General features: G+C 37.6%; 1 protein-coding gene across 2 annotated transcripts in view; it reads right to left on the reverse strand.

The window, feature by feature from the left end:
* GNAT3 (G protein subunit alpha transducin 3) overlaps nucleotides 1-22,369 on the reverse strand; it is a 35,872-nt gene that overhangs the window by 7,908 nt on the left and 5,595 nt on the right. For both annotated transcript variants that reach the window (XM_045288864.1, XM_045288863.1), the window contains 3 exons: nucleotides 20,978-21,119; nucleotides 14,490-14,647; nucleotides 9,100-9,228 (listed from right to left, as the gene is read on the reverse strand). In XM_045288864.1, the coding sequence (XP_045144799.1) occupies nucleotides 9,100-9,228; nucleotides 14,490-14,647; nucleotides 20,978-21,119 (429 nt within the window). The remainder of the gene's footprint in view (nucleotides 1-9,099; nucleotides 9,229-14,489; nucleotides 14,648-20,977; nucleotides 21,120-22,369) is intronic.

The raw sequence follows: 22,369 nt of genomic DNA on the forward strand, positions 1-22,369 counted from the left end.
AGCTCCTTCTTCTGCATTTTGTGGCAGAGAACACTAGCAATCCGACAAGCACGTGTCCTTGCTGCATGGACACTCAGCTTGGTAAAACCTGTGCAGAACAATGAGGAGAATCAACAAGGTGGGTTCTGAATATTCTGGATTCCTTGCATAGTGAAGTAAGCAAAGCCTTAATCGTGTTAAATGGAACTAGATGTAATAATGCTAAATTGAATTGATTACTCTTATTTTGGGTAAAGGTTTATCTTTGAATGTGTTGTAATAACTTGTCTTTATTTTCCCCTGATATTTATGCTAGAATTTTTATGTTAAGGGAAACATTCACTTAATGTAACTAGAAATTCACTGATGAGATTTTTAGGGGGCTGTTGAACACTAGTTATTTTGCAAACGGCCTTGTGTTTATATTGAACAATCAGTTGAGTTTAATAGTTCTGCTCTAAACAGTTGGCAAAGCTCTTGACTTTTATGAGTTTATGTTAAACAGGTGGCTAAGTATTTGACGACGCAAAATTATCCACACTTCGTATCAGAATAGATGATTATGAAAGAGTTAACTGCCTTATATTATGCTTGCAGAAGCCCTATATTACTAGCTTAGCTACAGGCTGATCATGCTTCTGCAGCTAATGGATTTGTTGCGTGTGTTCATTGTTCATTATTTAAGCCTATGGCTAGCTTGGAAACAAAAATCACAATTTCTGACATCTTATACTATATAATAAAATTCAACTAGAATAATAATTTATATTGAGTATGTCACGTTGAATGGGACTTACAGATACTTGTCTGTATCAGAATTGGCATAACTTTTTTAAAAGGCCATGTACGAGAATATCCACAGGGGTGTAGGTGTCAATATAACAGACGGCCATGGACCAAAGGTATAAGCCAATCATTTCCTTGTGTCTAGTTTTGAAAACAGAGGGCATATCCTTGCAGACACAAAGGATAACACCAGTATCTCTTAATTCCTCCAGGATTATAATAAAGTAAAAACAGAAGTGGAAGGATTTACAATCTGAAGGCAGCCAGAGACCTCAAATACATATAATTGCTATTAGCATTGTATGCTTTTTACTAAACGAGATAAATAATTATCAAAAGAAAAATGTAATAGAGTGAGTCAAAAGGAATTGCTAGTAGGATTTTAGGTTATTCACATATTCATGCATTTAGGCTATTCATTACATTCCCAGTGAAGCACAGTCAGCACGGCTGACAGTCGGTGGATGGCTGCAGAGAAGGGCTCTCAGTAGTGTGAGCATCTTCATCTCCATAGGGTGCCTTTTAAAAAATGGCTAAATCAAACCAAGGGCAAGGTTACTGAGAGGAACTACTGAAACCAGAATGAAGGCTGAACATGGTAATGGGACAGGAGGAAAACGTAAGAAAATAGAGAATAGGAGTAGGAGGCAAAGGACATACATAGAAGCCTAAATACAGACGTAAATATATTTAAAATTATGGGGGAGATGGACCTATTTGCACATATTTATAGGTTTAGTAGTAGGGTGGCAGGTGGACATTGGGCCTCCTCATGCACATTCCCTTAATACAAGAGCACCTTGCTCAGCTAAACTGTCATTTCATGATACCCACCTTCCCGACATGATCACTGAAGACAGACGTGTGCATAAGCAAATGTGGTGAAGAAAGCTGATGGTGCCCAGCTATCAAAAGATATAGCGTCTGGGGTCTTAAAGGCTTGAAGTCAAACAAGCGGCCATCTAGCTTGGAAGCAACAAAGCCCACAGAGAAGAAGCACACAAGTTGTGAACATGAGGTGTTGAAGGGATCAGGTACCAGACACCAAAGAACAAAAACCATCATTGTGTGATCACCTTCCCCACATAAACGCTGAAGATGAATGTGTGCATAAGTAAGTGTGGTGAAGAAGGCTTATGGTGCCTGGCTATCGAGACCTATAGCGTCTGGGGACTCAAAGGCTTGAAAGTAAACAAGCGGCCATCTAGCCCAGAAGCAACAAAGCCCAGGTGGAAGCAGCACACCAACATGTGTGATCATGAAGTGTCGAAGGGACCAGTCTACTAGCACCAAAGGCGGGAGGGAAAAAAATCATATCATCATGAATGAGGGTAGCACATGATGGGGACCCAATGCCCATCTGTAGACAACTGGACATACCTTGCAGAGGGGTAGTGGGGAGGAGATGAGTCACTCAGGGTTCAGTATAGCAAAAATGAAACTCACAACCTTCCTCTAGTTCTTAAATGCTTCCTCCCCCAACTACCATGATCCCAATTCTACCTTGCAAACCTGGTTAGACCAGAGGATGCACAGTGGTACAGATGGGAACTGAAAACAGGGAATCTAGGACAGATGAACCCCTCAGGACCAGTGGTGACAGTGGCGATACCGGGAGGGAAGTGGGAGGAGAAAGGGGGAATCGATCACAAGGATCTACATCTAACCTCCTCTCTGGGGAATGGGCAGCAGAGGGGTGGGTGAAGGGAGACACCGGGCAGTGTAAGATAAGATATAATAATAATTTATAAATTATTAAGGGTTCATGAGTGAGTGGGGAGCAGGGAGGGAGGGGGATAGGAAAAAGGAAAATGAGGAGCTAATTCCAGGAACCCAAGAGGAAAGCAAATTTTGAGAATGATGAGGGCAACAAATGTATAAGTGTGCTTTACACAATTGATGTTGTATAGATTGTGATGAATTGTATGAGCCCCAATAAAATGATTTTTTAAAAAAAACTGGCTTCCAAGGAGATCTGCAGGACCAGTTAAGTTCAAGGCAGAGAGTCAATTTAGAAGGTTAATGCAACTCTTTGGGGTATCACAAAGGAATTGATAGATTTTTTTCAAAGGGGATAGAATGATCAATGTGGTCTATTATGAAAAAGTTTTAAGAAAACGGAAGAGCACATTGGGTGGAAAAGGGTCAGAACATTTTTTTTTCCAAATAGTTTTCTCTATCACTGGATGCATCTGTTCACTCTTAGGCAGGTAGCAAGGACTGTGCTTTGACAATTTCCGTAGGAAATCGTCCTTCACCACCCTATCTTCCTGAACTTGCTCCTTCAGGCTTCTGTTCCCAAAACTCAAAGAACACTTAAAAGGAAAATTATCTGAATCTCTTGAGGATGCCAATTTTCTTCATAACAGTACAGACTAAAATGGATGACTTGTTGAGGAGCAATCATTTTACATTTTAATTTTTTGTTTTATAAAGTTGGTATGATTATGAAGCAATACTTTTTCATTTACTTTCATAATTTATTAAAATAAATTCTATCACTAGAATAAACACTATACCAGAATTTTTTTTGTAATGTCATGACATAACCTAATCCAAGTAGATAATATAGTCTATGTACAAATATACATGAAAAATAATACAGATTAATAAGCTAATTTGAGATAATAGTTTCTGAGTGACCAAACTCACCCCTAAGTTAAATAGATTCATATTTCACACAATAACCATGGTTTACATTATTCAAATTTACAATTCAGAAACACAATTTATTTATGACATAATTCTGCTCAAATATTATTGATAGCAGCTATATTAAATATAAAGATTCTAAAGATCCATGTTGCTAACCTTTATATTTTGTATCCCATTTGTTTTTTAATACTTTTTTGTTTGGTTTGGTTTTCAAATCATGAAGTAATTAGGGAAAACAGTCATTTCTATATAATTAGCTGATAAATCCTTATAAATCTATTTCTAAATTAGTTGTCTCTGTAATGCTTTATAAACAGTAAAAGAGCTAATATTTGCATAGCATTTTAAATTTACGTAGTACTTTAAGATCTGTAAGAATAACTTCTGGGAGGGTAGAGGGAGGATGGGTTGGAAAGGGGGAACCAATTACAAGGATCTACATATAACCTCCTCCCTGGGGGACGGACAACAGAAAAGTGGGTGAGGGTGATGTCGGACAGGGCAAGATATGACAAAATGATAATTTATAAATTATCAATGGTTCATGAGAGAAGGGGGAACGGGGAGGGAGGGTAAAAATGAGGAGCTGATGCCAGGGGCTTAGGTGGAGAGCAAGTGTTTTGAGAATGATGAGGGCACTGAATGTACAAAGGCGCTTTACACAAGTGATGTATGTATGTATTGCAATAAGAGTTGTATGAACCCCTAATAAAATGATTTAAAAAATAACTTATTTTATCTATTAGTGTGACAGTTGAAGTTCAGTGATACCCAAAGATGAGACATACAGTATACTAGCAGTGAATTTTTCATTTTGGTGTTCTTACTTAAAATTCTAGAGTTGTCTACTGTAATATATGAATTAATCCTTTCATTTTCAATGTTGTAGGATATTTCTAGACTATGAATTGAAACAATGCTAATTAAAACATTTTGTTACCTATACACTTAATGAAATACAATGAAAATATATATTATTTTTATACTTTTGATTTGAAATATTCAGAAATTTACATTACAGAAGTTTGTATGCTCATGGGTAATGTTACTTCATACATAAATAAACAATAAGTGTTTATCGTTGCCAATCATTAAAGGATTGATATACCTGAATGCTGTGACTGAACTTCAAAAAAAGTGATTATTAGTAGTTTAAAAAGTATCTTAGGAAAACAGAATTATTGTATTCTTTATCTTTTCCACCAAAAAGTTTCTGAAATATTGTCTTTATGATGATTGCCATTGTTTACATGTTTACATTTCCTACACTTGAGTAAGCAGCTGTTGTTCTCTTTTTCATAGAAGACAACTTTAATAACACCACTTCTTGAGTCAGAGAGAAAGCAAACCTCTTAAGAAAACAAACGCTTTGAAGCCTGTTTTGATGGTTTAGAGGTAGTAGGTATATACTACGGAAAATGGTATATCTAAAGGAGTCTTAACTAGACAATACAATTCAATTCACAAACATCTTACTTTTTAGGTTGGCGACTGTGATAGAGAATTAGTATGGCCATTCTTAAACCTTCATTAGAGGCAGCATTGGAAAAGTAGACTAGGAGATCGCATGGCTGTATCAACTAAGATCAGCTACTCTCCGTCAGTCCCAAGGCTTGGAGATCCCTTGCATTTCAGAGGAGAACTGGCCTTTATAGGGATTTCCATGGTTGTGATATTTTGGAAATCAACCACTAAACCTACTCTGTCCGATAGGGTCACTGTGAGTCAGAATCTAATCAATAACAGTGAGTTTGGCTTTGATTGGCTGAATTCAAGCTGCTGTCTTTGGGTTAGTAATGAAGTGGCCAAGTGGTTTGTGCTCTCCAGGTGCTCCTATGGCTGAAGACGATTCTTTACAAAATCAACCACAGAACTCCAAAGGGACTGAAGAAGATAAACACACACCAAAGAAGAAAGGGAGACTCATTCTTAGGAGGCCTGTTAGGAAGACCTAACATCATTAAAGTCATATTTGTAATTTAAAAAATCTGTGCAAATGCTGTTTTACTCAGAATATAAGTACATTTAAACATTATGAATACTTATATTACCTGATAAATGAGTGAAGCAGGTGTTCCAGGAAATAAACTTGATTTCCTAAGGTTCTGCGTGATCTTTGGAAGTGATCAGGGTCCCTGGTTTGAGAACTTAGGTATGTGAAGTTTCACAGGGCACTGTGTGTATTTCTTCCCAAGTCTGTTAGGAGCCTTGGTGGCATGGTGGGATAAGATTGAACTGCTAACCCAAGGGAGTAAGATGAGGTTGTCAAGTCCTGCAAAGATTTTGTTTGGTGCCGTCAATTTAGTTCCAACATATAGTGATCCTATGTACAACGGAAGGAACACTGTCCACCCTGTACCATCCGCACAATAATTCTATGTCTGAGCCAATTGCTGTAGTCACTGTGTAAATTTATTTTTTGCTGCCTCTCTGCTTTGCCAAGCATGATGTCCTTTTCCAGGGACTGGTCTCTCCTGACAACATGTTCAAAATATGGGACAATGTCTTGGCACCCTGGCCTCTCAGGAACATTCTGGCTGTACTTTTCCCAAGATGGTTTGTTTGTTCTTTTGTCAATCCATGGTTCTTTCAATATTCTTGCCAACACCACAATTTAAATGCGTCAATTCTTCTTTGGTCTCCCTTCTTCATTGTTCAATTTTCACACGACTACATGGTGATCAAAATTACCATGGCTTATATCACTTGCTTCTTAGTTCTCAGAGGAACGTCCTTGATTTTCATCACTGTAAAGGGGTCTTGTGCAGCAGATTTGCCCAAGGCAATGAATCCTTTGATCTCTTGGCTGATGCTTCCATGCATATTGATTATGACTTCAAACAAGATGAAATCCTTAACAACTTCAATCTTTTCTCTATTCTACCACTGTAAATTGTTACAGTATTGGAAATCCACAAGGGCAGTTCTACCCTTTCTGATAGGGTCACCATGATAGGTAGGTGTATTGTGCCAACCTGGACAATAGGAACATGTGGGATTAATAAGGTTGTAGTTTGCTTGGAGGGCAAAGAGATAAATGGCTCAGCAAGGCCGGCCCTCTCTCTCTTGCTCTCTGGCGACCCAGACCAGGGTCCAGCTACTTTAGCTAGCTCTCTGCCTCCCTCAATTTGGAAGCTGCACTACTTGTGGGACATTCAACTCATGGATCATGTCACTAGAGCTTAAGGTTTCTTTGAGATTTGCTTTGCCATGCTGCTGTTGTATACATCACTTCAGCTTGAGGCTGGTGGATCCTGTCATCTTGCATTGCTTTAGTTCCATCTCCCATCCAGGCTTGCTTCCCTAAGCTCCTGAGCTGCTCACTGTTGGTGACCCACCTGCTGTTTGCTGCTTGTGGGTGAACTTTACCTGTATTGCTCTAGGGAAGATTCAGCTATCTGCGTCCTTGACCTTGGACCCAACAGCCCTAGTGAGTTGAAGGACTTCAATTATATTACCTGTTCCTCAGAAGTGAGTTGAACTGAGCCCTCTGTACTGCTGTGTGTACTAATTAGTATATTCCTTCGTTCTGTATATATCCATATATATGGATACGTGTGTGTATTATTATAAGTGTCCTGGTTTTGCTTCTATACAGAACCCTAACACCGTCACTATGTTTTGATATTGACTGGGTAGCAATGAGTTTGTTTTTCTTTATTGTTTTATCAGTACCTCTGGTCCAATAGTGTGGATTTTGGTCTTTACAATGAACTGTAATCCAAACTGAAGCCTGCATTCCTTGATATTCATCAGCAAGTACTTCAAGTTCACCTCACTTTCAGTAAGCAAGGTTATGTCATCCACTTATCAGAGCTTACTGATAAAAAACAAACTATGCCAACTCATAGTGACCCAATAGGGCAAGGTATATGCCCCTTTATGTTTCTGACACTGTCACTGCTTATGGGAGTAGAGAGCCTCATCTTCCTCCTGTCCAAAGAACATATACATAAGAAAATATATATGAGAGAGATTATTCCTGAGAATATGGTAAACTAGTTAGTGCTGTATGATATGTCCAGGGTGGTGAATTCATAGGTTTTTAATATATGACAATAATGATCAAACCTGGCTTTTTATGCAGATATTATAGGAATCATAAAATTAAGTTATAACTCTGTTAGTATTTACCTCCTCTAACCATTACAACAAATTTATCGTGAAAGTTGAGAAAAGGCAATTCTGGTCCTCACGTCCCACTACGACAGGTAACTGAGATCGTAGTCTTGGTTTAACTGGTCTTAGGGCACACACTTAGCTTAGCATGAGATGTGTTTCAATGTTTCACTGAAAAGTTTGGAGTGGAGAAAGCATACAAACGGGAAATGAACCTTGGCCAGGAATGCCTTTCTCAGGCAGAAGAAGGGCAGAGGGAAGAAGAAATTGAATGTGATCTCCCAAAGGAACATTCCAGGGACTGGATCAAAGATCAGGAGGCTTAAGAAAGTAGTTGCCAAAGAGGAACAGTATCATGTTGAAGGCAGAACTGAAGAGAAACGTTTCTTACTTTCAGGATCACCAAGAAAACATGTTATCTCAATCTTTGCAGTATCTTAAACCTGGCTTGACCTTTTAGAAAGTTAACTATTTATGGGCCTGGAATTTAAATATATGCTTTGAGAATATCTCCTCTACATTAACTTGAAAATATTTGTTTATCTACGTAATAGATATTCAGGTGATATCTTTTTCATATGAAAATATCTCCTCTACATTAACTTGAAAATATTTGTTTATATACATAATAGATATTCAGGTGATATCTTTTTCATATGTAAACATTTTTATTCTACTGAAATAAATTTTCCAATAATAATTAACAGCAATGCTGTAACTTTTCCCTCACAAATTGTTTCAAATAAGCTTTGCCATTTTTCTCCATTTTTCTGTTGTTAATAACATTTCTATTGCATACATGAGTGATTTCATTAATATGTATATTGATTTTTAACAACGCTAAATTGTGCATCTTCCTCATTAGTGTTTGGTATTCCATCTTTCTCAGAATCTATAAAGAGAGGCATTTAATTGTCAAAAGAACATTTTTTCTAGCCTTATAGTATGGATTTTCTTTTCTTAGTGCAGTAAATGAATGACTTTTAAATAGAATTTCTATTAGGGCTTGAGTATGCTACAGCATTGAACATAATTGATTCATTTTCATACCCCATACAACTTAGAAAATATGCCTTTTACTTCCAGTAAATGGTATAATATTCAAATAATTCTCTTTGAAATGATTTGCACTTTTGAATTAAAGAAACAAATTTAATAAAAATATTTCATGCAAACAGGAGGGTAGACAGGCAAAGTAACTAGAACTTCTGGCACCTGCTGCTTAAACTTCATTAAGCACACACACACACACACACACACACACAACCAGAGTAGGATGCCAGTTTCAGGTATGAGAAATTAAATAATAGATTCCATTTGCTCAAGACCCAGCCACTTTGATTGGAGAGAAGAATCACTTCAGGCAGCCCTGAGACTCAGAACAACGAAGGTGGGAGAGGGCATGATGGGGTGGAGTTTGGGGATGGTGTAGGGCAAAAACAGTCAGTGGATAGTACTGCAAGTAAATTACTCCTAGTGAGCATGCCCAAAGGGTCCCTGTTCCTGTCAAGCATACGCTCGATGGACACATCAATTAAGAGAAAAGATATTTCATTATACCTGAAGTGCAAGTCTTTAAAGGAGAATTGAGTTTCAATGATTCCAGTCGTTTTCACTCTTGAATGCAGAACATCTTGCTCATTTGGAACATACCCGGGAGCTGTTATTCTGTCTAAATCATTAAGGTAGCTATTAGGAAACAAAGAACAATAATGCATATATGTTTTAAATTTGCATTTTAATACATCAGGATCTAGAACAAATGAAATTTTATTTGATGGTTCATTATCACTACTAGAGAACACTGGTTGTACTACTGAGTAAGCAAAGTTGGACTGCTAATCATAAGGTAACTGGTTCAAAGTCATCAGCTGCTTCTTGAGCAAAACAATCAGGCTATGACCTCCTGGGAAGATTTACAGCCTTGGAAACTCTGTGTTAGGTTGTGATGAGTCAGAAGTATTTGGATGGGGAGGGATATTTTTTTATTTGTTTGTTTTTCATTTGATCCATTATGTTAAAGTCAAGACCAGTACTTTTCAAGCTTTTTATTGGAAAGGAAACTTCTGTGGCTGGACTGAAGAACATTGTAAATGGCAATAGTCATAACAAGGAAAGTTTTGTGACAAATTTGACCATTGACTTGAGACAAGTGTACGTATATAAATTAAATAGAAAGAGCAAGATGGTCATACTTTCAGCTTGACAGAATTTGAGAGCTGAGAGCTAGAATTCAGCTATTTATTTGATATTGTTCAAATTTGAACTTGTCTAGCAGCTAATGGGGCTACTTATGACTTTGTATCTAGCACAGTGTCATAACATCAAAACTATAATCATGAAAATAATTGAACACCAATATAAAGCACTGATTTGTTTTATATGCTTACATGATTCATCTGAAACAAATTAAGAACAGGTAGGTTCCTTAAAGGGATTTTGGTCTGGGAAAAGCAAGTGATTGCACGCTAGAAACACACACATGTGTGAATAGTGTGTAAAACTAAATCACAATTGTTTTATTATACAAAAGGTGAATTTTTCTAAAAAAAAACAAACCACAAATCTAAACAAGATAATAAAACAAAGCAGTATATAATGTACTAGGGGAAAATATTGGAAATTTTTCATATTTTATTTTCTCTGGTATAACTTAATCTCCTTTTATCAAATCTCTTGATTGGATCTGAATATGTGATCTGTAAAAGTTTGGTCAGTAATTCATGAAGGGGCTAAAAAACACAATCTTTGAAAAAATAATATGCCTCTCAAAATCGAGATTAAGTTCATTTTAGTGATAGCTCAATGAATAATTCTTTGAGAATAACATAAACTGGTGTACTTTCATTTGCATGCATATATCATTTCAAGCAAAGTGAGGGCATTTTCAGAGTGACAAATTTGCATTTAAATGCTTGATTTATTAAACAAATATAGAATTTGAGTGTTCAAGCCTACAGCCTACAACTTAGATAAAATGAAAAGCCTTTTAACAAGTATGGCACAAATCATTAAACATTATTTGGATTTTTTTCTGCTCATGTGAAGATGGTATTATTTTTACGGAAGTCTATACTATTTCTTAAAACCCTAAAGCACTGCCATTGAGATGATTCTGATGCATAACAACACTAGACAAGGTTTCAAGGTTAGAAATCTGTATGAGAGTGGATAAGCTCATCTTTCTCTGGCAGTGTCTGGCGATTTTAAACCAACCTTGAAGTTAGCAGTCCCTTGCTTACCCAACAGCATGAACAATTCAAAAAGCATATAGAAATGAAAGAGAGCACTAGATGACTCCAACCCTCAAACCATGAAATCTTCTAAACGCTGGCTGCCAGGACCACAGTGCTTCTCTTCAGCTTGATCTACTGACGGGTCAGAGTGGTGCCAACAATAGCAGTCCCTTCCTAACCTCTGATTAGGACCCGCAGTTTGTTAGTCTTACCTTGAATGCCAATTTTAGATTTGAGAAAAATAATAAATATCCCATTTTCAGCAAAAGAAAGAAGAAGGGTTAGAAATCTTTAGCCTGAGTCAGAGGGTCTGAGAAGCCAGAGGAGAGTAATACATGGGGTGTTCATGGCTGCAATCTTTCTAGAAACGAACAGCCACATCTTTCTCTCCTAGAGTTCATTATATTTGAACCCCTAAGCTTTCAGCTACTAGCTTAACTCAACCACTGCACGACCAGGTCCCCTCATACGAAACCTACATGGGATATCTTTCTAATTTAATTTTATATTTAGTTTTAACATCTTAAAGTAAATATTTCTACACATTTGCTCTTTATTTTTGAAGAAAGGAGTGTCTATTCAACTATTAGTGAACTTTTATTAAGCTTTTCTTTCGAAAGCCGATGAGGACAGAAAACGGTGAACACTTGGATTATATCTGTATCCTTTCTGAAACAGTGAGGAAAACGGCTTTTGTGTTGTTTACTCTCTGGCCCTGCCAGTCAGTCTTGTTAATCTAAAACTGTAACACTCTGCGTGGTTCAAAACAATGACACAATTAAGTACTGTTTGTTGTTGTCATTAGGTGTTGTCTACTCCACTCTGCCCCTCTACTTAACAGACATGATGGCTCTCCTGAATGGTCTCTCGTGACAATATGTCAAAAGTATGTAAGATGAGGTCTTGCCATCTTTGCTTCCAAGGAGGCCTCTGACCATACTTCTTTCAAGACCAGTTGGTTTGTCCTTTTAGCTGTTGGTAAATTCTTCAATTTCATCGACGTTGACTTTAGTGAGTGATGTTTAAACGTGAACAATGATTGTATTGAGTGGTCTTTCTTGTGGACATGTACATATCATGCTGTCACAGACAGCACTGCACTTTTCGATCTTGAAATGTTCTTTTTGATGATGAATGCTGTGCCAATCCTCTTGGCGTTGTTATTTCTTATACAGGAAGTCATTTGATTGTCGCATTCAAAATGTCCAATCCAAGTCACTGTTTCCTCGCGAACGTCTAGGAAAACCACTTTCCTGTTATCGCACTAGCCTGAAAATCAGTCTGGTTAATTTCAAACTCAAAAAGTAGATACAAGATAATCTTGTTTGTGATTGCTCTTGGTTTTGTTAGCTGCTATCTAGTCTACTCTGATGCAAAGTGACTTTATCTATCACACAACGAATACCTGCCGTATTGATTCCCCGTTCCATAGTTCATACACCCTATCTTCTGATTAGTCATGGGTGATTTAGTTGTTTCATCTCATCTGGAATCCTTCCCCAGCATCATTTTGATCCTGAAAGTTTAGCTCTCTCCATAGGCGACAGCGCTTCTCCAGTTTTATTTTCAGTGTTGTTCAACCTGAGAGGCTCAGCTCTGGAATGCTATCGGGCAATGTCCTGCCGGTACGCATAACTAACTCCTCAAAATGCACTGCTCCTTCCCTCTGTCCAGTCTGTCCTTGCTTCTGCCGCAGCTCTGCCACATGCTGTTTCTGCAGTGACTTTGCTGATGTTGAATTCCCAGTGAGAGAGCTCCCAGCCTCATACCAGCATGCAAGCCACCACGGTGTGACAAGCTAACAGATAACAAGGGTGCTATTGTGCAGCTGTGTTTACGTTGAAGAAAAGATATTCAGTAGAAGCTTACAGTAGAGTAGGCGATCCCAGTGTAAAATATATTTTACGAGTAGAACAAATAAAGTTAATCTAATGATTCTTTTGTGTACCATTTTAGTCTATTCCACTTAACATGAGATTGGGAAGTAAAGGGTTATTTCATCTGTTTATTTTTACAATGTGGTATTTAAATACTTTTTATTACCATAAAACAAATCATTTGTCAAGCGTAATGAGGCCATCATTTTTAATACAGTTCTCTTCATCTTTAGGGGAATTCCATATTTATAAAGAAATGTCTATCCAAAGTAAAGTGTATTAATTGCAGTTCATGTTTATTTGCCCTTTCTTCCTCCGTTTCCAGAATTTCACTCAGTATCTTCTGATAATGTCCCATATTTCGGCTTCTCATAATTGCACCTGCCTGTGCATGATTGTAACTTAGAGGGACAGTGAGACAGAGGCGAGCCCTCCACAAGATGCCCGACACAGCGGCTGCAGCAATGGGCTCCAATGCCGCAGCCGCTGAGGAGAGGGTCCAGGACGGGGCGGTGTTTCCCTGCGGTACAAAGGCCCTCAACAGCACCTAACAGCAAGAACATATCTATTGTTTTTACAGGGAAACAAAAAATCAAAACAAAAGCAGTGCTTCACTAAGCAAATAGAGAACTTTTTGTTATTAGAATGTGGTTACACAGTGAGGCATTTATGAAAATAACTGCTTCCCAGTGTTAATGTTTGAAACAGAGAGTGTTTTCGATAGCCCCTAACAGTGAGGTATGAATTCCAACTGGATTTTCTCCCCTAGGGCCTTCTGTTTAGCAGCGCACGCTGATGTCCGCTCTCTTGTCAGAGACACGAGCAGCACTTTCCTCCAAAGGCTACTCACTTTTTGGAATTTGGCTTTAAAATAAAAATGAATGATTAACCATTGAAGATCCCAACATTTATATTCTTTTTCTTCTATGGTATTTATGTTCATCATAGATTAAAAATCCACAGAATTATGTAATTTTTCATTGTTTTTTCTCCATTAATCTTTCATCTGCTTAACTTTTATAATCATTCTTTTTAAGAAAATTAAAGGTTGATTAAGATATGTTGGTGATTTTCCATGGGATTGTTATTTATATATTTTTATACACTCATATGTGTGAATCAATATATAAAATTTATAATTCAACTAGATTTACATATGCATATATATACTTGCAGGCATGTAACCATAGGATAGGTTAAAATCACTTTTAAAATGGAATTTAAAAATAAATTTGGGAAAAGATTTTGTGTCACCCTAATTTTTCTGTGACTGGTGAGTGCTACCCAGACAATATTTGCTGTTGGAGTTATACAATTGTCCTTGAGACTCAGAAATAATTCCATACTGTAAGTATTTTATTATAGGGCAATACATTACTTTCTTTTTAAATTCTGGTTTGTTCCCATTAAGCCAATGGAGCCAAAGCATATGTTGTGAATACGGGGATTTTTTTTGTTTTCGTTTTAAGATTAGCTTTCTTTAGGATGAGTATAAATGAAATAAATAGCCCTAAGCCTCCTTATTTATATATATCACCAATCTATGTCTATGTGTCTATCACCAATCATGCAGAATGATTGATTCTTTTAAATCTGGAGAAGATAATTACACATATCCTTTCAGGAAAATGGCTGCAAAATTAGATATTAAGAATGCTCTCTGTTTGTATTTATTTATGTTCCTTTGTTCTTTTTGGTGCTTAGATGTGTCCTTATTTGTGTAGTATAATAAAATATATGAACAAGAACTTATGGTTAGCAATGCAGCATATGTGGCATTATAACTTTTGTTTTCAAATGTGCCAACGACAGCCCTGGTGAACATGTATTTACTTACTATGCTGCTGAATCATTGAGCTGGTATTCAGATGCCCTTTCAAAGCAGGCCTGGATTCCTGGATCTCCCCACAGCCGTTTTATGATCTCTGCAAGTTGAGGCGTCATGCCACCATCTTCCAGGGTATTTGCCAAAGCACAAAGTTGTCTCTGGTCTTCCTAAAGCAATGTTTGAGTGAGAAGGATAAAAAAGTATTCAGCATATAATATACTTTTTAAAAGTTTAGAATATTTTAATTGAATGTTCGTTGTCTAACTTTTCTGGTATTGATTTACTTGAACATCATTTCAAAATACTTTGTGATAAATAAACTAGAATTCCTAATAATGACTAGCTGATATCTAGAAGTGTTTTCCCTTGAAAAAAAATTAAGATGAAGCAAAGCGAAATTAGAAATTTGTGTATATATCACTGAATTCTGAGCTTGATATGAAAGAGAGTAGCAAGGCTTTGGTCCATATAACTAATAACTATTGTCAGAGAGTGAGCATTCTGGAGTACAGCATTTATAAACCTGATCTAATTTAGCATTTTGTCTTCTTTTGAACATAGCCACCAAATGAAAGATGGTACTGTCTCTTAGCTCAGTCTTTTCGATGTCTGAAAGCGTGAAGACCATGCTTGCTTTTGGAATCTGAGAAGGTCAAATAGATGCCTGTGTCAAACCTGGCTGGTTTCCAAAAAAAGGGAATCATTTTGGCCCTAAGAGATGGTGATGACCTGATGCTATTGACTAATGACTGCTGGCGATTCAAGTAGTATGAAAATATCTTCTGATTCTTAATTTTCAAATTATGTTATATCACTTTCATTGTTGATAATAGTATAATACTAACATTGATAATTGAATTATTGGGGAGGAAAATTGAGCTTCCTCAAGATGTAATACAATAGCAATATTTTAAGAGACATAGATTTCACTCAATCCCCAAAAGTTCTGGACATATTATATCTCTTTGTACAAATTACATACCATAATATAGAGATTGTCAATATTGCCTTGCTTTACATCTCTAGCCAAAATATCTCTTCTGAACTTCCAAGTCGCATTTGCATTGCTTGCTGGAAATGTCTACCTGGATATCTTCCTGGCCCTACAGTCCCATCATTCCCAGACAATTATCAGTGTCTCCTCCATTCCTACTTGATGACCGTACTCTCTCGATTTAACTTCACATGTAGCTGTGCTGGCCTTTAACAATCTTTGATGTTTTGTTAACTATGAAAGCATCAACTTTCATTTTGTGAGGGAAAATGCTATGTCATTCAATTTGCAGTATATCCTCAGTATCCAGTAAATGTTTGCTGTATAAATAAAAGTTTAATGAAGAAATGATTTTAGAAATGCGGTGGCACTGTGGAAACTTCAATATATATATTTTAATAAGCATATATTCAAATTTACTACTGAACATTAACATCTAAAATGTACTTGAAGCTTATACTGTGCTGTGTCCTGTGACGGAGTACTTTACTGTCCATGTTTTCATGCCCTTCTTTCTCTGTAATCACCTCAGAGGACTATAAATTGATTAAGGAAAGCACTGGTATTTTTTTCACTGCAGGAACCCAAATTTAGAGCGGACAAGTAAATATTCTAATAATATTATTCTATAATTTCTTACAAGAATGTTTCTCTCTTTGAGTGGAACTCAGAGTACTTATTTACAAATATTTATATAACAATGTGTAAACATGTATAAATAAGCAAATTGAATGCTACATGGAAAGCCCTAGAGTAGCAGAACTCTCCAAATCATATATAGGCAAAGTGTTTAGCCATTAAGTTGTTGACTAAACAATTAATTAGGGAGATAACATATTCATTTAAAAAGAAAATACAAAAGCATGGATCTGGAATAACAATTGTGTGTCCCAGTTGAAATCACATTAGGGGTATGTCATACCTGACTGCCATGAAGCCCTGACTGATCATATAGACAGGGGCTTCCTGAGAAATCTGCCACAGCTGCTTAGTGCGCCTTAAATTGCTCTTTATACTATTCAACCAGGGACCTGAACAAATTACCTTTTATTCTTTACTCAGCATATGGCAATGACAGCACAGAATCAACTACTTTCACACCCTCCATATGCCAAGTCCTGTGATTTTTAACCAACCAATTTCACTTCAACAATGATTGGCATCAATGAGTTAAAAACATTAGACTGTATGGGCACAGAAAATCATTAAATAAGTAGCTAAAGTCAACTTTAGCTACTTTCAACTTTCATGACACAAATATATATGAGTTCACATGCAAATTAGAACACAAACCAATCTCAACAATTAAAATGCAGAAGGTATACACATATCAGGAAGTAGCATGGCCTCGACAAGAGGAAAGAAACGAGATCTTACTAATCATCAGAAGCATTTATTAAAGACACTCGCATAGAGAAAGGTCCTATAAAGAAAGGATTGCTGCTATATTATTAGGTACTACGGAGCCAGTTCTGACTAACAGTGACCCTACGGACAGCGGAGGACTACATCGCCTGTGGCTGCATTCACTGTGCCACTTCATCTCTGTGCAGTTCTCCTCTTCTCCCCGGAGCCCTCTCCTTGGTCCAGCACGATGTCCTTTTCCAGGAACTGATAAAATCTTGCCACACTGACTTCCAAGAAGCATTCTGGCTGTACTTCCTCTCATGTAGCTGGCAGTTCAATATTCTTCACAAGACCATAATTCAAATTCACCAATTGTTAAGTGGTCCTTGCTTATTCATTGTCCAGCTTTCACGTGAATAGGAAGAATTGAAACTCCCACATCTTGGGTCAAGTGCACCTTCGTCCTCAAAATGACAGCTTTGAAGAGATCTTGTACAGCAGATTTGCTCAATAGACTGCGTCCTTGGATTCTTGTCGACCACTTCCGTGAGCATTGTGGATCAAAGTAAAATGAAATCCTTGACAATGTCAATCTTTTCCCTATTTATCATGATGTTGCTGATTGATCCATTATGAGGATTTAGGCTTACTGTACATTTAGTTCCGATCTAAACGGAAAATTATTGTCTTTTAATTTCTTCAAGTGCTTCAAGGCGTCCTTGTTTTCAGCAAGCAAGGCTGGATCATGTGCACACTGCAGATTCTCAATTTGCCTTCCTCAACCCAAACGCTGCTGCTTTCTTCTCCGTAAAAGTCCGGCTTTCCAAGTTATTTGCTGAGATGAGTAATTACAATGTAAATAAACTATCTTGCTGCACACTCTTTCTGATTTTAAACCATGAATGATTCCTTTGTTCCCTCCTAACAAGTACCTTTTGGTCTATGGCTGGGTTCCAGGTGAACACAATAAAATGTCCTGTTCTTCACAATGTTACCCATGGCTTGTTAAGATTCACACAGTCAAATGTGTTTGCAAAGGCAAGACAGCACAAGGAAGCATATGTCTAACATTCCCTGCTTTTAGTCAAGATCAATTTGAAGTCATCAGTGATATCTCTCATCCCATGCCCTCTTCTTAAATTTCGAGAAGCTCCATGTTGGTGTACTACTGCAGCCACATTTTAATTCATGTCCACAAAAGTTCATTGTCATGTAACAGTAATGATGCATTTCTATATATTCTGCATCCTGTGGGGCTACCTTTCTTTCAAGGGGCACTGATATGGGTATTTTCCAGTTAGTTGGCCAGTTAGTGAGTGTTTCTGGTGCTGTACCGGCTGGGTGGAACATTTCACTTAGTATTTCATCCATTCCTAGAACCTTGTGTTTTGTTAATGGCTTTAGTGCAGCTTGACCTTCTTTCAATACCATTGATTCTTGTTCATATATAAGCTCTTGAAATGGTTGAGCAGTGCTTTTTGGTAAGAAGACTCTGTGTTTTCCTTCCATCTTCTTTTGAAGATGCGTTTTGCATAGTTCAATATTTAATGCATAGATCCCTTCAATATTACAACTCCAGGCTTGAATTTTTTATTCATATCATCCAGCTTCTGATATGCTGAACTTGTCCTACCTTCTTGATCTTCTAGATCCAGGACTTTTGCACACTAGCATTGGAATTTTCCTTAAACTCTTGCTGATTAAGCCTAATGGCTAACCTTTTCTGGGCCTAATTTTTCTCATCATTAAATAAGTGACATGAATCAAGTATTTTAATTAAGGGGCCATTTAATATTCTTGGTTCTTAGATAAAGCTTAAGGTCAGAGAAATAACTGAAATACCAGCAAATAAGGATGGGATCACTAAGGCGTGAACTTTAAAGAAGGATAGGAACTTGGAAATCCTCTTTTGGAAGGAGGTCTGGTGATGTAGTGGTTCATAGGTAGGGCTGCTAACTGAAAGGTGAGTGGCCTGTAATGATTTACAACCTTGAAACCCACACGAGTGATGTAGGGTTGCTAAGACTTGGAACTGATTGCAGTGAATTAGTTTTGCTTTGCTTTGTAGATGCCCTCTTTCACAGGTAAGAAGAAAACTGTTACAAGAGACATAAGAGATTCATGAGTCCACATGGTGCATTAGGAGATAGGGGTTGGAAAGAAACTGCAGGACAGCCCAGCATACCTCTGCTCTCTGCCTCCCAAATGATTTCTCCTAAGGACATGCTTGGCATTTTTATGAGAATGAGAAGTGCTAGTGCAAAAAAGGATTTATATTTTTCCTTAGTTATTTGTATGGGAAAAAAGTATTTTTCTATGATCTCCAATAGCTTCCAGTAATCATTTACATTTTAACCCTAAATTCTGGAGGGAAAGTATCATGTGAGTATTTTTCTATACCTACTGTGTTATTCTGTTTTCATCGTTCATGTACAGGGTGTCTGAAAATTATACTGGGGACACATTCATGGGCATGGTTTGTAGACAGCCGAGTGTCCCTGGAGAGAACCTATGGAAAGAGTCGGGTTCTTCTGGTGGATTGTGCATAAATTCCCTTTGCTGCATGTTAATTCTGACTTGTAGCACAAAGTAAAACTGCCACTGGGGCTTTCTCAGGCTCTTACCTGTAAGAAGAAAAGTGCTATATATATATTCCCTTGCAGCAGTTGGTAGGCTTTGTTAACTGGTCAGGGGTTGGCTGGGGGAGGAGACGTGGTGATGGCAAGAAATGAAGCACAAAAGCGAGGTGGATAGAACTTTACACATCTACCTCTCCAGCCGAAAAGAAGGTCAAGAGCAGAATCAGACCCAGCTCCTTACTAATGAAGGAGAGCAGAGAGGAGACAGCAAGTGCAGGGTGAAGAAAACCAGGATGGCCCCATTACCCACACGATTACTGACTAGAGGTTCCCAGATGAGAGCACAGCGTGAAGTTCCGGGTGCCAGGGCGCTGGGATGCACATACCTGGAGGTGCCCTGCAAAGAACTAGCCAATAGCAGTAGACCTGCCAGAAAGGCTGCCAATGGTAGGAGGTCCACCTTTCCACACTCTAATGTCCTTTCTTTACATTTTGCCAGGCCTCTCAGATTATCTAAGGGCCCCGTGGACTTCTTTTTCAAAGCACCACCTTCGATAAACTGTCTCTTTTCTGTTCAAACCTTTTCTCTGACTCTTGTCTGAATTTCATCCCTCCCCTGAAATCTTTTCTGTGGGACAAGAACCAAGAAGGGACGATGCTTAAAACATTGAGCCTGTTCCAGGGAACAGATGGATCAGGTGACCTTTCCATAGTAGCCACGTAGTTGCTCACTGCACCACGAGGGCTCTTCTGGTGCACAATTAGACTTCATGGTGTCTATATGAGGGGCAAGGGGTGTCAACTGTTCTTTGTTTAAAAACGAAGCAAAACTCAGAGCGGCTCTGTGGACTTTCTCGGACAGTCCCCGCCTCTGCTAGTCTCTGAGACTGTCGCTGTTGAAGGGAGTCCAAAGCAGGAGCAGCTGGGTGTTTCCAACTGTGCATTTGGGCGCTTGCAGCCCCAGGGATAATCACTGTGCTAAAATACTAGGTTTTCTTTGCAAACGAATGGAGTGCTATCTGTTGGCACCTGCGATGTTCTCAAAATAAGTGACTTTTTGGAAAATAAAATAATTGCAGAAATATAAAGCAGAGGAAATTTTAAAAATATATATTTGGTCATAAGCTTATGACAGCTTGGGCATGTTTAGCAGAAGCCATCTTATTTAATCAGACAAACTTGAAATATTTAAAGCAAACACATGAAAAATAAGATTTCACTGTTGCTATTTCACATTTGCAGTTATCATTTGAACATAGATGAGCATTTCATATTATTAAAAATGAAAAACTATTCATGAAATAATGAATAATTCAAGTTAGACAATAAGGGGAGAGATATAGTCACTTAGATCTTATCCACTGGGCAGTTTTGTTTAGCAAATATAAGCATGTTATTTTGATATTAGTGTTGACTGCCAGGTAAGCAATTCATGTTGATTGATTCAGATTAATCCACACATTCAGAAAGAAACTTCATTTAAAGGAAAATAGAAAAAGCATCCCCTTGAAGAATTAATAGTTTTAGGGCTCTAACTCCGATGTAGGGCATCTAATTGCCATTAGTTGCATACTTACTGCGCTTCTGGGATTTGCATAATCAATCTCAAGGGTAGCCATGGCTTTCACAATAGAGAGGATGGATTGCACAGTATTGCTGTAAACTACTGCTTTAAACTCCATGCATTCTTGTTCACTGTAGCCATTCTTATGGATGATCCTGTAATTTAAACATGGAAGGCTTTTGAGAATTGAAAGAGTGTTTGTAACACAAAAGTACATCAACAGGAATTTATTGTATAACAGCACAATATATATTAGCTGACTTATTTATCTGTACTTATATATATGTATTAAATCTGAGTTACTTTATGTCTTTGGATTTATATGATCTTTGTCTTATGAGACAAAGTTTTCTCTCTGAACCTCCATAACAAATACAAAAAAGACTAAACTTTTTTTTGTTACTAGATAAAGTACATTTTAAAAGGAAAACTCAGGGACATTTGAAGTAGAAAACTTACTATTTTTCCAAAGACTATTTTTTAGATTGTCGGGACAAAGATCTATACATTGTTTTGAAACTTTGTGTAGTGTTTACAACAAGAATCTAGAGGAAATGAAGACTTTAACAGGACATGTCCTTGCCTTTCCTATCACTTAAGATATGCTGGAAAACAGGAGGGCCTGCTTTCTATTTATGGCATTAACAAAAGCATCAGTTTAGGCAATTGCCTGCTCTTAAATCCCTTGTCACTTCTATCGGTGTACGTGCCAGTGAGCTCTCAAAGTTTAAATGACCAGACACACTATTTGGCTGAACTCTCCTCTTCCTTCCACTTATTGAAGGTTTGACTAATAGTTCTGAAGTAAGAGCTTAAAATAGGTTCACCTATTAAAAGCTAGAACTTTTGTGTTGGCTAATTACACTTTATTGCTTCTTGGTTGCATAATGTATACTGTTCAAAGCGTGATTTTCTTACTGTTTTTGAAGTATTTGGGCCTCCCATCTTTTTGCATGTCACCTTACTGGGATTTGCATTGTGTCTATAAACACAGAGCCACAGGGGTGGGGGTACAGCATGACTAGTAAAACTTTCAAAGACAAGGACTCTGAGGTTTAGAAAGTAAAAGTGGCGAGGATATGATTATTTGTTGTTCTCTCTACTACTCTGCGGCCTCCTAATAACCTTTTGGTTTCAGGTTGGGCTGCTCGCTACAGGTCAGCAGTTTCAAATGGCTGGGTGCTCCTGCTCTGGTCGAGAGTTCCACTCTCTATAACGCATAGAGACAGTGCTACCCTGTCCTACAGTGGCACCATGAGTCGGCATCAACTCAATGGTAAAGAGTTTGTTTTTGTTGTTGTTTTTGGTGCTTATTCTTTGGATCACGTTTGTTTTACTATCTGAAGCATTTACATACATAATTAAAGCAATCAACTAAACTATATATTTTAAATGTTGCTTGTTC

This window comes from Echinops telfairi, unplaced genomic scaffold (assembly GCF_000313985.2).
Source record: "Echinops telfairi isolate 266 unplaced genomic scaffold, ASM31398v2 ScPeMD7_23;HRSCAF=83, whole genome shotgun sequence".
Taxonomy (NCBI): Eukaryota; Metazoa; Chordata; class Mammalia; order Afrosoricida; family Tenrecidae; genus Echinops; species Echinops telfairi.